Source organism: Besnoitia besnoiti, chromosome XIII (genome assembly GCF_002563875.1).
Source record: "Besnoitia besnoiti strain Bb-Ger1 chromosome XIII, whole genome shotgun sequence".
Taxonomy (NCBI): domain Eukaryota; phylum Apicomplexa; class Conoidasida; order Eucoccidiorida; family Sarcocystidae; genus Besnoitia; species Besnoitia besnoiti.
In genome coordinates this window covers 1,078,104-1,090,335 of record NC_042368.1, presented here as the reverse complement: position 1 = coordinate 1,090,335, position 12,232 = coordinate 1,078,104, and the positions used below count along the sequence as shown (strand labels likewise).

General features: G+C 61.2%; 2 protein-coding genes across 2 annotated transcripts; one reads left to right on the top strand and one right to left on the bottom strand.

Moving 5' to 3' along the window:
* Positions 1–2,904, top strand: BESB_031180 (uncharacterized protein; the record flags this gene model as incomplete). Its single annotated transcript, XM_029361786.1, has 3 exons — positions 1–1,543; positions 1,812–1,940; positions 2,417–2,904. 3 exons carry the CDS (start codon positions 1–3, stop codon positions 2,902–2,904), a joined length of 2,160 nt encoding a protein of 719 aa, XP_029215253.1.
* A 2,130-nt stretch (positions 2,905–5,034) lies between these two features.
* Positions 5,035–11,951, bottom strand: BESB_031170 (uncharacterized protein; the record flags this gene model as incomplete). Its single annotated transcript, XM_029361785.1, has 11 exons — positions 5,035–5,171; positions 5,507–5,633; positions 6,082–6,146; positions 6,507–7,131; positions 7,414–7,617; positions 7,924–8,220; positions 8,704–9,039; positions 9,329–10,022; positions 10,383–10,584; positions 11,191–11,262; positions 11,615–11,951. The coding sequence occupies 11 exons, from the start codon at positions 11,949–11,951 to the stop codon at positions 5,035–5,037; spliced, it is 3,096 nt and encodes a 1,031-aa protein (XP_029215252.1).
* Between the last annotated feature and the right edge of the window lie 281 nt (positions 11,952–12,232).

Sequence of the window (12,232 nt, the reverse complement as noted above, 5' to 3'; positions counted from 1 at the left end):
ATGGACACTGACGACCCGGCTTTTGGCGGGGCGGCGGGGGGGGTGGACGGCGAAGAGGTGTCGCCTGCCTCGTCCCTCGTGTCACCGACGAGCTCGATCTTTGAGGGCGAAGACTCTGCGGAGGAGGAGGACGACGCCACGGGGGAGGCCGACGACGATGCGATGTTTGCGCGCGACCTCGACGCCGAGATGGCGGCGCTCCTCTCGCAGCTGCAGCCTCAAGCCAAGGCCGCGAAAGAAGCCCCGAAGGCCCCGAAGCCTGCAGTGCTGCCTCCGAGGAAGAAGTTCCAAATGCCTGCGTTCTTCACGAAATCAGTCAAACGGCCGGTCCCCGTGCTTGCGAAGAAAGTCCCCGCGGGCGGCCTTGAAAGCCCCGCCCCGGCTTCTGAGTCAGCGACCCCCGAGGCCGACGCACCTGAGGGCGAGAGGGTGGAAGAGCCGGAGGCCTCGTTTCCGCCCCCCTTGCCTTCGCGTCCTGTGCCAGAGGAGGGCGAGACAGAGGAAGGCGAGGCAGAGGAGCATGAGGAGGATTCAAAACTCCATTCGCCGAAGAAAAAGGGACGTCCCTTCGCGCTCCCGCCTGCGGCGAAGAGCAAGGCGGGACCGCCTGTAGAGGGAGAGGCCACGCTGAAGAAGCCCAGCCCTCTCCCAGCCAGAAAGCTGCCTGCGCCGGCGCCGCTGCCTCAGAAGGCGAGCAGGAAGAAGAACCCGCCGATGCAGAAACTTTTTCCTGTTCCGCCGCTCCAGGGGTCCGGAAAGGTGCTGGAGAGGAGCATGCAGAAGGGGGGCAGCCCGTTTCCTCTGCCTCCGCGTGTGAAGCCTCTGGATGAAGGAAAAGCGGACGCGAAAAAGACTCCCTCAAAGGTGATTTGGTTGCCTGAGGTGCCGGTTCTGCGCAAGAAGGAGGCGCCAGAGGCGAAGACTTTCCAGCGACCTCCTGCTGCGGGAGCGAAGGCAGCGCCGGAGAGCGAAGACGGACTCGCCCCGCACCCCGAGGCCGAAGGCCCAGCGGCTGCCGAGGCCCCGGCGCAGAGGAAAGTCCTGGATGCGAAGAAACTGCCGTTTCCAGTCCTGAAGAGGCGCCTTGAGAAGAGGGAAGACGCGGGACCGGAAACGCTGATTCTTTCAAAGAAAGAGAGCAAGGTCAGACTTCCCGCTGCGTCGTCGCCCGCGGGAGTGGTACTCCGACCTCCACAGATTTCGCAGAAAATCCAGGCGAAGCCGGTGAAGCAACTCGGGCCGCTGGCAGCGAAGCAGAGGCCCCCAAAGTCAAAGGCTCTCGCGCCTCACTTGCACCGAGCGGAAGCCCTCCCCGGAGAAGACTCGGTCGGTGAAGAAGTGGCTGAAGATATAGCGGAGTCAGAAGCCGAAGATGCAGAGGAGCCAGAAGATGAAGATGCAGAAGAGCCAGAAGCTGAGGACGATGGGGAACCCGAGGTCGACGATTTGAATGCGACCAGTGGAGGAGGGGCTACGGAAGAGACTTGGCACGAGAGGGCCGCGTCCCGCGCGTTCGAGCCCATCCCTGTACAGACGGCGAAGGGTGAGGGCGGCGCGCGGGGGGGGAGAAAGAGCGCTGGGGCGAAGAGACCGAGGCCGAGGAAGACGTGCAGGACGCGGCGGAGACCAGGGCGGACGACGTGGAAGTGCATGCAGGGACCGACGAAGATGTGGAAGAGGCGGACGAACGGGAGGAAGACTGGCAATCGAGCGCAGAAGAAGAGTTCGAGAGTGAAGGAAAGGAGGCGGTGAAGCGCAGTGCCCCCCCGGGTGGTTCAAGAAAGGAGAGAGAGGGGCGGTGGCGGCGGCAGCTCACGCCAAGGTCGCTTTTGAAGAAGACGAAGACGTCAGGGAAATCGGTCACGGAGAGCTCGAGGGCGACATTCTGATCGAAGAGATCCTTCAAGAAGAAATCGGCGCCCACTCCGACAGCGACCTAGGTACGGACTGTTCGCGGGGCTTTCGGCTAGCCCGTCATCTGTTGAGGGTTTACGATTTAGCGCAGTCTCCACCCTGTTTCTCTGTTTGCATTCTGAGTGCCGAGTCACACAGCAGGCTCGGCAAGCGAACCGGCAGTCGGGCTTTCCTGTTGGCTGCACGGTATAGCCCCTCAGGAGGCGGAGGGGCGGTTTGGGGTCTCGGGGCAATCGACAGTCCGCAGCCCGAGACAGACGGGCGGCTCGCCCCTGGAGGCGCTCGGTTTGGGTGGGTGAGCTTATTCGGCGCCTAGCTGCGCCGTCGCTTTTTTCCTGCGTGCGCGCGGCAGTCCGAGGACGCTTTCTCTCGCGGGGCTGCCTCGTCCGTGTCGTTCGCGCTGGCCTCCTCCGCCGCCTCCGGGCGTCCCGCGTCTCTGCCGCGTTCTGGCAGAAGGCTGCAGAGGCGTGCCCGCGTGTGTGTCGGCGTCTGCTGCGCTCAGACCCTCTAGACCATCGCTGGGGCATGTTCCCCTCGGACGCGCGCTGGGCGCTGCAGCACCAGCAGCCGCGGTACCAGTACACCCAGCTCCTCTACCCGCCAGGAGGCCCGACTTACGTGCCGTGTTCGCCCCATGGCATCTTCGCGGGCGTCGCGGCGCCTCCGTACCGGACGCTCTATCGCCGGCCGAAGAACTACGTCGTCGGCGTGACCTACACGCGGCGGCATCAGCTGCCGACTGTCTCGAGGCTGCTCAAGACGCCCGCGCCAGAGTTCCTCCGCAAGCGCCCGAACCCGCGCGAGAAGCCAATCGCCTCCCCCCAAGATCTGGTAGTGGACGGCGCGCTCCACTTCGAGGTCGACCTGCTGAAAAAGCGAGTGGGAAGGAGGAAACCCCGGAGCGGAGAAGACGCCGCTCCTCCGCAGCCGGGGGGCCACGCCCGCGCCGCACACACTCGACAGGCGGGCGCCCACGGGGCTCTCTGGTGACAGCCACGCCAAGAGCGCAAGAGACGCGCTTGCCGGCTTCGCCTTGTTGTCTTTGTTTCGCGACTTCCCTTCTTCGCGCCGCGTCCGGCCTACGTCGAGACAGACGCCTTACGTAAGAAGATGTGGAAAAGGGAACCTGAGGACTGGCGAGACGGGAGAGTGAGAGAGGGCCGGCGCAGGTCGTTTTGCCTCATCTGCTTGTCTGACCGGCCTTCCTCCTCTTCTGCTCTCGGGTTGAGTGTCGGTGGCGCTCCCAGAGTTTTTGTTGCCATTCCTCTTGCGCGCCTTATGTCTCAGCTTCTCTTGGAAGCCTTCACCGGCTGCGCGTGGTGCGTCTTGCGGTCTCCCGTGTGCTGCACATGTATGTGGCGGGCGCCTCCTTGCTTCTTCCTCTCGGTTTTGTAATGACTCTGCGGCGATGCGAGCGACAGGCGTCCTTCCGTCTCCTGTGTCGGCGAAAGGGTTCAGGGTTGACAGCAGGGCCCCCGCCTTCCCACTGGCCGCGCAGCTTGTCCTAACGTAAAACCGGCGAAGGGACTGCGAACAGATGACGCATAGTGATGTTTCTGTCGAGCGGTCAGTCTCAACAACGATTTGTTTGATCGACCGGAAACCCAGGCTCGGCCTGGGCCCTGCTCCCGTTCAGCAGCTCGTCGTGTGGCGTGCTGCCGAGGCCTGACCCGGAATTTTCAACTGCACTGGATCCGCAGTGTAACTACAACAAAATTAATACTTTTTGATATCGCTGCGTCGCTACACGCTGACTCGCGAGGACCTCGGAGACTTATTCGAGCGACCCACGGAGCTCCGGTTTCACTCTAACTCCTGCAGCGGCAATGTGCTCCCCTCCTCGCACAACTCTAGATTCGCCGCACGTAACATTTCGCCCGTGACACAGATTACGTAGTTCTTTACATGTGCACCGAGGCACATTTGCGGCTATGCGCAGAATGGATTCGGCCATCTTCCTGCCAGCGTACCGTGTCCTGACATATATATTTAAATATACTAGTCTCATATAGTATGCATAAATGTTCGCCTGACCTCTCAGCCAAACTGCATACATGTCTCCGCGTACGTTGCCGGTATGTATGTGAGGCTGCTGCGGTATTCACGGCGGAGTCAGCGAGACGCGCTGGACAGAAAAGGAAAAATCTGACTTCCTTCTTCCATTCACGGAAGCGTGTGACGTCCTCCGAGCCAGGAGTGCGCGTTTAATGATTGGTTTGAGAAGCCAGAAGGAGGCGAAGCCAGGAGACTGCACAGGAGACGGATGACGGGAGTCTCTGAAAGTCAGAGGAACTCACTCGGCGAACCGCAGCCGAGTACGGTGAAGTACTTGAGAGCCCATTCGAGGGAGGCTGCATCAAGCGCTCGAACGAGAGAGACAAGACAGGCCTCCCGCCACGGAGCATAAACAGGAAAGATGCATTCTATTCGAGCAAGGAAGGGAGCTTCGCACAGAACTCGTTCTCTCTCGCCGAGCCGCCCTTTCCGCACACAGGGGCCGCTTTGAACTCAAAGTACGCCCCGCCAAGTGAGCACCGTGCATAAATATCGTGACTCTCGGGGTACTTCTGCATCATTCTTAAAAGCGCTGCTGAAACCTAGTATAGGCCCAGGAATAAAGATCAATACGCTCCCACGAGAGCGCAAGCTGCTGTGCCTCACGTGTGAATTTCCTTGCTGCGGTAAGCGAGCATGCGGAGTTCAGGCCACCCAGCCTTTGTGGAACACAGCGCTGGTTCCGCGGCTCCACGAGCCTCATCGATGCGCATGCAGGCCGCCAGTGCATGCACCCATGCAACGGCGTCGTTGACCTGTTTCCCACTCTATTCGCTTCATTAAGCCGGAAGAAAAACAGATGTACGCGGGGCAAGCGCGGATGCATGGATGTATTATTCGCGCCAAGCCTGCGGCTCTCTCTAGAAACCTATTGGGACCCGACTCGAGTTCCGTTGTCATCTTTTCTCTTCGAACGCTTATCTGCGTTCCTCGCCTTTCTCTGGTACTAAAAAACGAGTCGGCACAGCCAGGAGCTTTCCACCCCAATTCCCTCCGAACACGAGAAACCACTTGTCTTCCCGGCGCGCGCTGCGCTGCGTTCGTATTCTGGCGAGCCGCCATCCCCTACGCAGACGACAACAGCTTTCGCAACTGCGTCTGCATGAGAGGTGAGAGCGACGCCGCCGGACCGACACCCGCGGCAAGCGCCCGCAGTTTCAGCGGCTCGTAGCGGCACATCAGCACCACCGCGCGTCGCGTTCCTGCACGCACCAGATATATTCCACACAGACAGCAACGACAGAGGAATCGCTCTCCTCATCTGCAGGCAGACAGAGAGCCGCGAAAGGCCTTGACTTCTCCGCGTCTAACGCAGTCCTCCGGATGGGTGAGAGGCCGCGCTCCGCACACGTTTATACATATATATAACCGTGTATTAGAGATTATAAAATCATTATATATTAAGATGAACTAGCTCAACGGTGGAGCGCCTCATTTCAGACCTCCCCTTTCCCCCCCCCCCACGCCGGGCGACGCATGCACGCGACACGCTGTGCAGCGGGGGCAGCTGTCTTTTTACGGCTTTCTGGAGACCTACGTCTGTCGAGGTCCTCCATGGCAACCAGGAGCTCCGGATTGAGCACGCCGAGGCGCCCAGGCGAGTCTGCGAGAGCGTGGGGACGAGCCGACCGGCGGAGAAGCTGCTGCTGATTCAAAATCTCGAGCTGCGCAAACCACGAACCACCACGTGAAACGAAAGGCGAGGAAGATGCTGCCCACATCGACAGCCAGACTCACACAAACCCCCAGGCTGGAGTTCTCGCGCGGATGCGTCTCACCTCTCGAAATCAGCGTCCCCGGATGTAGAGGTCGTGCGTAGACAGGAGGGGCGCGACAGACAACGAGACGCAGAAAACAGACGAGAAAAGCGCAAAACTAGGAAAGACGAAGCAAGCGACCGACCCCGGGAGACGCCAGAGGACGGAGCCCGATCAAAGGCAAAAGACACGGGTCAGGAAACAGTGCAAAGAGGACGGTGAATCCGGAGAAAGGAAAGGACGAGATGAAACAACGCAGACTTCCGCGGCAAGCGTCAGGCCACGTGGCTACATAGCGAGCTCGAGCGCAGGAGCGAATCATCGATATCGGCGTCGAAGACGATTCCGAACCTACCACGTTCAAGACGAGCCCGGCAGCGGCGTCGCGAACGGCGAGGCTCACAAATGGCTCGGAGGCGCCTGAAGGAAGAGCAACACGCAGACGAAAGCGTAATCAACCGAAGGACACCCGCAACAGTCACTTCAAACACCGACGCGTATACACGCATATATCTATGTCTGTGTATCTGTCTGTCTATACGTCTCTCTGTCTATCTTTGTACCTCCTTCGCTACATATACATATATACGCACGTGTTCGTAGGTGTGTCGCGCCTCTGCCTCTCAGGCGTTGTTGTCGCGCTCGACCGAGCGCTCCCTACACGCTCCGCCTCGCTGGTTTCTTCCGCCGGTCCTCTCGTGGTGCGTCTTCGCTCGACCGACCCGGGCGACGTGGGTCGCCCCGCGTGTTTGTTCACCGGGTGCTTTTTTCTCTTCTTACCTGAGGTCAGTTCCTCGTCTCCAGAGTCCTCGGGCCGCGCGAGTGACTCCTTGCCCTCGGCGACTTTGCTGGCGACAGCAGCTGCGGCGCAGAGCCAGAGTGCGAAGCCTTCAACTGCGCACGCCACGCAGTTGAGCATGACGGAGAGTTCGACTTGCGCGTGTTTCCACCGCCCTTGCTCTGCTCTGCGCTTCTCGTCTGCGGAAAGCCAGGCGAAGGGCCGCGAGCGGGCGCCACCGACGAGCGACCCAAGCGAGCCGAGGACACGGGCGACGACGCAGCCTGGCTTCCCCCCGGCACTGTTCACTTGCGCGCCGCCGTCCCTCTCGCTTCGCAGTCGGCGCTGACCGTTCTGCGCCGCCTTCTCGTCTTTGTTGTCACTCGCGGGCGCCCCGCAGCAGGCCTCCGCGCGGTCTCGCCCGACTAGAAGCGCGAACACCACTGGAGGCAGGAAAGGCCTCAGCTTCTCCGCGAGCGCGGCGCTGACGATGCTTCGCTTCCACGCGGACGCCTTCTCCGCCGCGCACGCTGCCTGCGCCGCAGCGGAGGCAGCTGCACCCGCCGCAGCGGCCGCGCGCTGCTGGCTAATCGCCGCGGAGCGCGACGCCGGGAAGGGGAACGACGCCTGGAGAAGAATGGAAGACACGCGCCGCCGCCAGACGGAAAGAAGGGTGAACAGGTGGTGGAGATGACCAGTCAAGCCAAAAAAGGACACATAAGCAGGCATGGCGGGCTAGAGAACGCGCAGGAGCCGCTGCATATTAAAGTAGGGAGAGTGGATGGAAGGGACTTGCAAAGGCGAGAAAACAAGACGAGAGACAGAGCCAGCGCCGGCTCTTTGCACGCCGAGAGAGGCTTCGCGAAAAAAACGGCGAGTCTCTCATTCTTCACGCTTCTCGCTGCTTACCTCCGCCGCCACCATCGCAGCCGCCGCGACAGCTGCGCGTTGCGTCTCTGCCTCGTTCTTCGAAAAAGAGAATCCCGAGTTCACACCGGAGGAGACCAACGTCGCAGGGCACGAGGCCGCCAGGCAGACCTGCTGCATGGAGCGGAGAAGTCGCACAAAATGCGTCAACAACCCGAAAACCAGGCTCTCGTACATGCTGAAGACCTGAAAACCCCACAGACACATAGTGCGCAAAGAACGAACTCTGAGCCCCGCCACTAACGACAGCTGTTTGGTGGATACCAATGCCTACACTAACATACACCAACATATACAAGTATAAGTGCATATATATATATATATATATATATACGTATAGGAAAGCAGACACGCATGCAGTTGCGGAGTCGTCTGTTAGCTGCCATCACGCCGTCTGTTAGATATTCCGCTTCAATTCGCCATAGGCGGCCCTAGATGCATGTGCAGAGGCAAAAGCGAGGCGCGGCGAGTGCGCAAACCGTAGATCCCTACCAGGTTGGGTCGGACTGCGGAGGTGCCGACGACGCCGGCGTGGAGCATCTGCTGAGCCACAAGGGTCGCGGCCTCTCGTCGAGTGAAGAGTAAAATCTCTCGGCCTTCTTCGTCGCTCCACTTGGTCATCTTTTTCCGTCGCCTCGCCTCCTGCCACGTCGCCATCCAGGCGCCCTTCTGGCAGCCTTCGCAGGGCAGCACGAGTGCGGACTGGGGCGAAGGCGGTAGCAGGGGGAAGTCGTCCGCGCACTCCGAAAACCACTCCGCCAGCGCGGGGACCAGAGGGCACTTCTCGCGCTGCACACAGAGACCGCACCAGAATACCGTTCATCGCGGCGCAAGCCCCCTGCGGTCCACGCCCCGGAGCGACAAACCGCCGGCGACGAAATACTGGCCGAACATCCGAGAAAAGCTGCATGCGCGTCGCCCGTCAAGAGCCGCAGGACGTGACGCGCACGCGTACGACAGGTCAACGTAGACATGCACACACGTAGCAGTGGAACGCAGCAACGCGGCAAGCTGGACATGCGGGCGCGCAGGACGCCTGAGCGCGCGAGAGACGCGAAGAGGGGCGACTGCACTGCAGAGCACCGCATTCAGCCGCTTGTGCTGGCGTCTGAAGCGCCCGCCGCGTCTGTGTCCCCTCCGACCCGTCCCCACCTCTCGGATCGCCTGTCCCTTCGCGTACTCGATGGTCTCTACTACGTGGACAGCCGCTGCAATGCTACGGCTGATTCACGCGGCCCAAAGACCGGCCTCTCCCCGTGCCTCTCGCCTCACCTGAGCAGCGCCGTGTTTGCCGCCTTCTAGGAGGGCCTGAATCTGCCAGGCGCCGCCCCCTGCGCGGCCGACGCCTGCGTCCAAGGCGCTCCCCCAGGGCCTCGTGGAGGCGAAGGCCCCCGCCGCAGGCCCCTGAACCCCCGCCCGAGAAAAACTGGGGTCGCAGACGGGGCAACGCCCCCAGAGCGCGGTGCCGAAAGGGGACCGCGAACTCAGAGCCGTCGAGCGAGAAAGAACGGGGGAGTAGGGGGGTAGGGACGAGAACGACGGAGAATCAGTCCAAATAGAGCTTTGGAGTGCTTCGCCGCAGTCATACAGCCACCGAAGAAGGAGACACTGAAGACAGAGACACATAGCCAGACGGGCGAACGAGAGATCCCATAAAACATCCCCATCCACTTTTAGGCAGTCGACTTGTTCGAGCTCTGCTCCCGCTGACTTGACTGTGAGGCTATCTTTCTGTCTGCCAGCATCACCCCTCCTGTTTCGTTTCACTTCGTCTTCCGTCTGGATGCCTCCACCACCCCGTGCCGCACTCTGCTGACCAATTCACAGCGCCCACCAGCCATGTCAAAACCCTGATCCCGTGGGCGCCTTGAGGTTTCGAGGAAGGCCTCGGACCCACCTGTTCGTCGAAAGCTCGTCCCGTGGCCGGCGGCGCAAAGCTGGCGAATTTCCGTAAAGGCGCTGAGGCAGCGCGGGAGTCTGCCGCGCACGCTACCGGCTTCGCGGAGGAGAAGGCTGCTGACGCCGAGGAGAGCGCCAGAGAGGGCGACAGCGACGAGGCTGCCATCGACCCCACGAAGGCCGCAATGGCGGCGCAGTCTGAAGCCCGGGCTTGCTGCTGAAGCTCGCCATGGACGTTGAGGAGAAAGAGAACGAGGGCCTGGGCTAGAGCGGTGGCGGAGAGCGAGGCCGCGCAGACGGTCGCGCCCTCGAGGGAGACGAAAGACAGGCGGAGGGGAATCAAGAGCAGCGACGCGAGAAACGAGAGCGGGCGCGACAGGGCGAAGGAGGCGGAGAACGCGGAAACGTCTTCACCGTCGTCCGGCAGCCCGTCGAGAAAGGAGGAGGCCCGCGAGGCCGAAGAGAGACCGAAGGCAGAGAAGAGCGTAGACGGCGAGTGAAAGGAGCTGAAGATGGACAGGCCGGGGAAGAGCAGAAGAAACAAAGGCAGAGAAAGGAGAAAGCCAGCGAACGTCTCGAGGACGGCGAAGCGCAAGAACGGTCCCAACAGAATCGGAGCCAGCCCCGGCTTCAAGGGACAGAGCAGCAGTTGGAAGCGACACTGCGCGACGTGGCGGTATAGATGGAGAAACCTGAAACGCTCGCAGCAGCAACCGCACGCGCGATTGCAGATAGGAAACCGGTCCGCGTCCACAGGCCCCGCGAACGGCGAACGCGCGCAGCCGCCGGCGCGCCCGCGGAGCTCGAGACTCACACATCTTCCGAGAAAGAGAGAAAGAGACAAACGGAGAAATGGCGAAACAGAAGAGCGGTCGAGAGACGCGCCCCGTCCTCTACGGTGAAGCGATCGCCTACGGAAGCTAAACGCTTCGCGTGGAGGGCTCACATATGAACAAGATACAAAAAGAGACGCGGCCGCCTCTAGGCTTTCGTCGTCGTGGCGCGTATCTCACTCCTGCGCGGTCTTGCACTCTTTCTGTCTGCGGACTTACACGACGCTGCACGCGAAGAGAATGAGGAAGGCATGCAGGAAACATCGGCGCTCATCAAGAAGGAAGCGAAGCGGCGCGAGCGCGAAGGCGACTGCGCCTAGGTGTGAGACCCCAGCGAGCAAAAGAAACAAGACGAAACCAGGAGCAGCGAGAGATCCAAGGGCCGGGCTCTCAGAGACTGCGCGGAGAGCTTCACTCGGCGCTGCGAAACGAGAAAACAAACCAAAAACACTTACGCAGCGTGAATCATTGCCAGCGACCCGCGGCACGAAGCAGCACGAAAGCACACACAAAACACTTCCACACAGTCGGAGCTGACAGGAACGGCCATACAGTTTTCAACGCCGCAAAGTGCGGAGCTTCCTAAACGAGCTCGTCTTCTCCCCTCCCCGTCTCCCGCCCTTCCACCGCCCAGCTCGTCGTACTGCAGGCCTCTTTGGCTCGCACTTCTCGTCGACTATGCGTTTTTTTCCCCCGTCCCCGTCCCGCGCAAGGCTTTCCTTCCGCTAGTTTTCTTGCCTCCTCTCCTGAGCATCTGCGTAGCTGTCTCCCCCGTTCGTCTGGCTCCGCTTCGAGCCCTTCTTGCCCCTCTCTGCGTCTGCGCGGGTCGTCCCGCCCGCGCTTCGCCAGCTTTCCTGCAGCTGCGTGTTTTCCCAGCTGTTTCTCGGCTTCACGCTAGGGCGCCCCGAGGCCCCTTCGGTCCCTGCGCTCGTCCGGAGGTTGCTCGCAGTGGAATCCCGCGGCCGCTACTCCGGCGCGTATCTTCCTCGGCTTCCGCTCTATGCACTCGAAGCCGAGGCACACTTACGTGTGAGAAGCAGTGAGCGGCAGGAGGCGGAGAGGAGGAAGCTCAGGAGAGAAAGAACTGCAGGCAGGACAGCTGAGGCACACGACAGGACCCGGAAAGGAAACGGTGAGAGCGGAACCGCCTCTTAACGACGGCGGCGGCGACAGGCTTGGCAAGGAGCAGGGAGCGACAACAACAGATCCAGACAGGGAAAGAGCGGACGCGGAAAACGCCAGAGCACAGCGCGATCGAGTGCGATGAGTCCGAGAAGCGCCTCAGCACTGCAAGCGGCACCTCGGTAGGGCTCAACCGGGACAGAGGGGACGCCGCGTAATACGACGAACACGCAGGCGAGCACGCCCAAGAACCAAACGAGACACACACCGGAGGAGTGGTAAATAAAATCACCGCGGGGAGCACAGCAGGTCATCACAGGTTCCCTTACCGTCAGTTGGCCCGAGGAGATGCAACCTCGCGCCGACGATGCATCCGACGACCAAGCATGCAGTGTACAAAGAGCCCACGACCTTCAGGGGGGCCTTGAAGCAGCAGCTTTTGAAGAATTCGCTCCACAAAGTGTTGTGGTTGGCGACGTGCGTTTCGCATTCCTTTCCCGCGTCAGACAGCAGCTCCCTTCGGCCGTCGTGCCCAGAGAGAGAAAAGCAGTGCGAAGCTGGTACGGGCGGGGAGCAGCAGGTGGCGCGGCCGTCGTGAGAAGAGAAAAAGGAAGACATCGCGGACGAAGCGGACAGCCGAGGCCGTCCTCCACCAAAAGCGTCCATGGCTTCAGGCGACCCGCGTGAGACCGCCGCGGGAGCGAGGGCACACCAACGACGAGTAAAGAAGGCGGCGCGAGGAGTGAACCAACCCGTGGAATTACCGGAGACGCGGGAGAGAAGTAGGAAGACACCCGGACGAAGGAGGTACAGATGCGAAGGGCGAGGACACGGCAGGACGCAGGAAAGCACCACCGACAAGAAGACGAAAACCGCAACGATCTATTCTTCGAGGTCGAGACGACACAGAAAGGTCAAAAATTACCTCGTCGAACAGGCGCTCGACG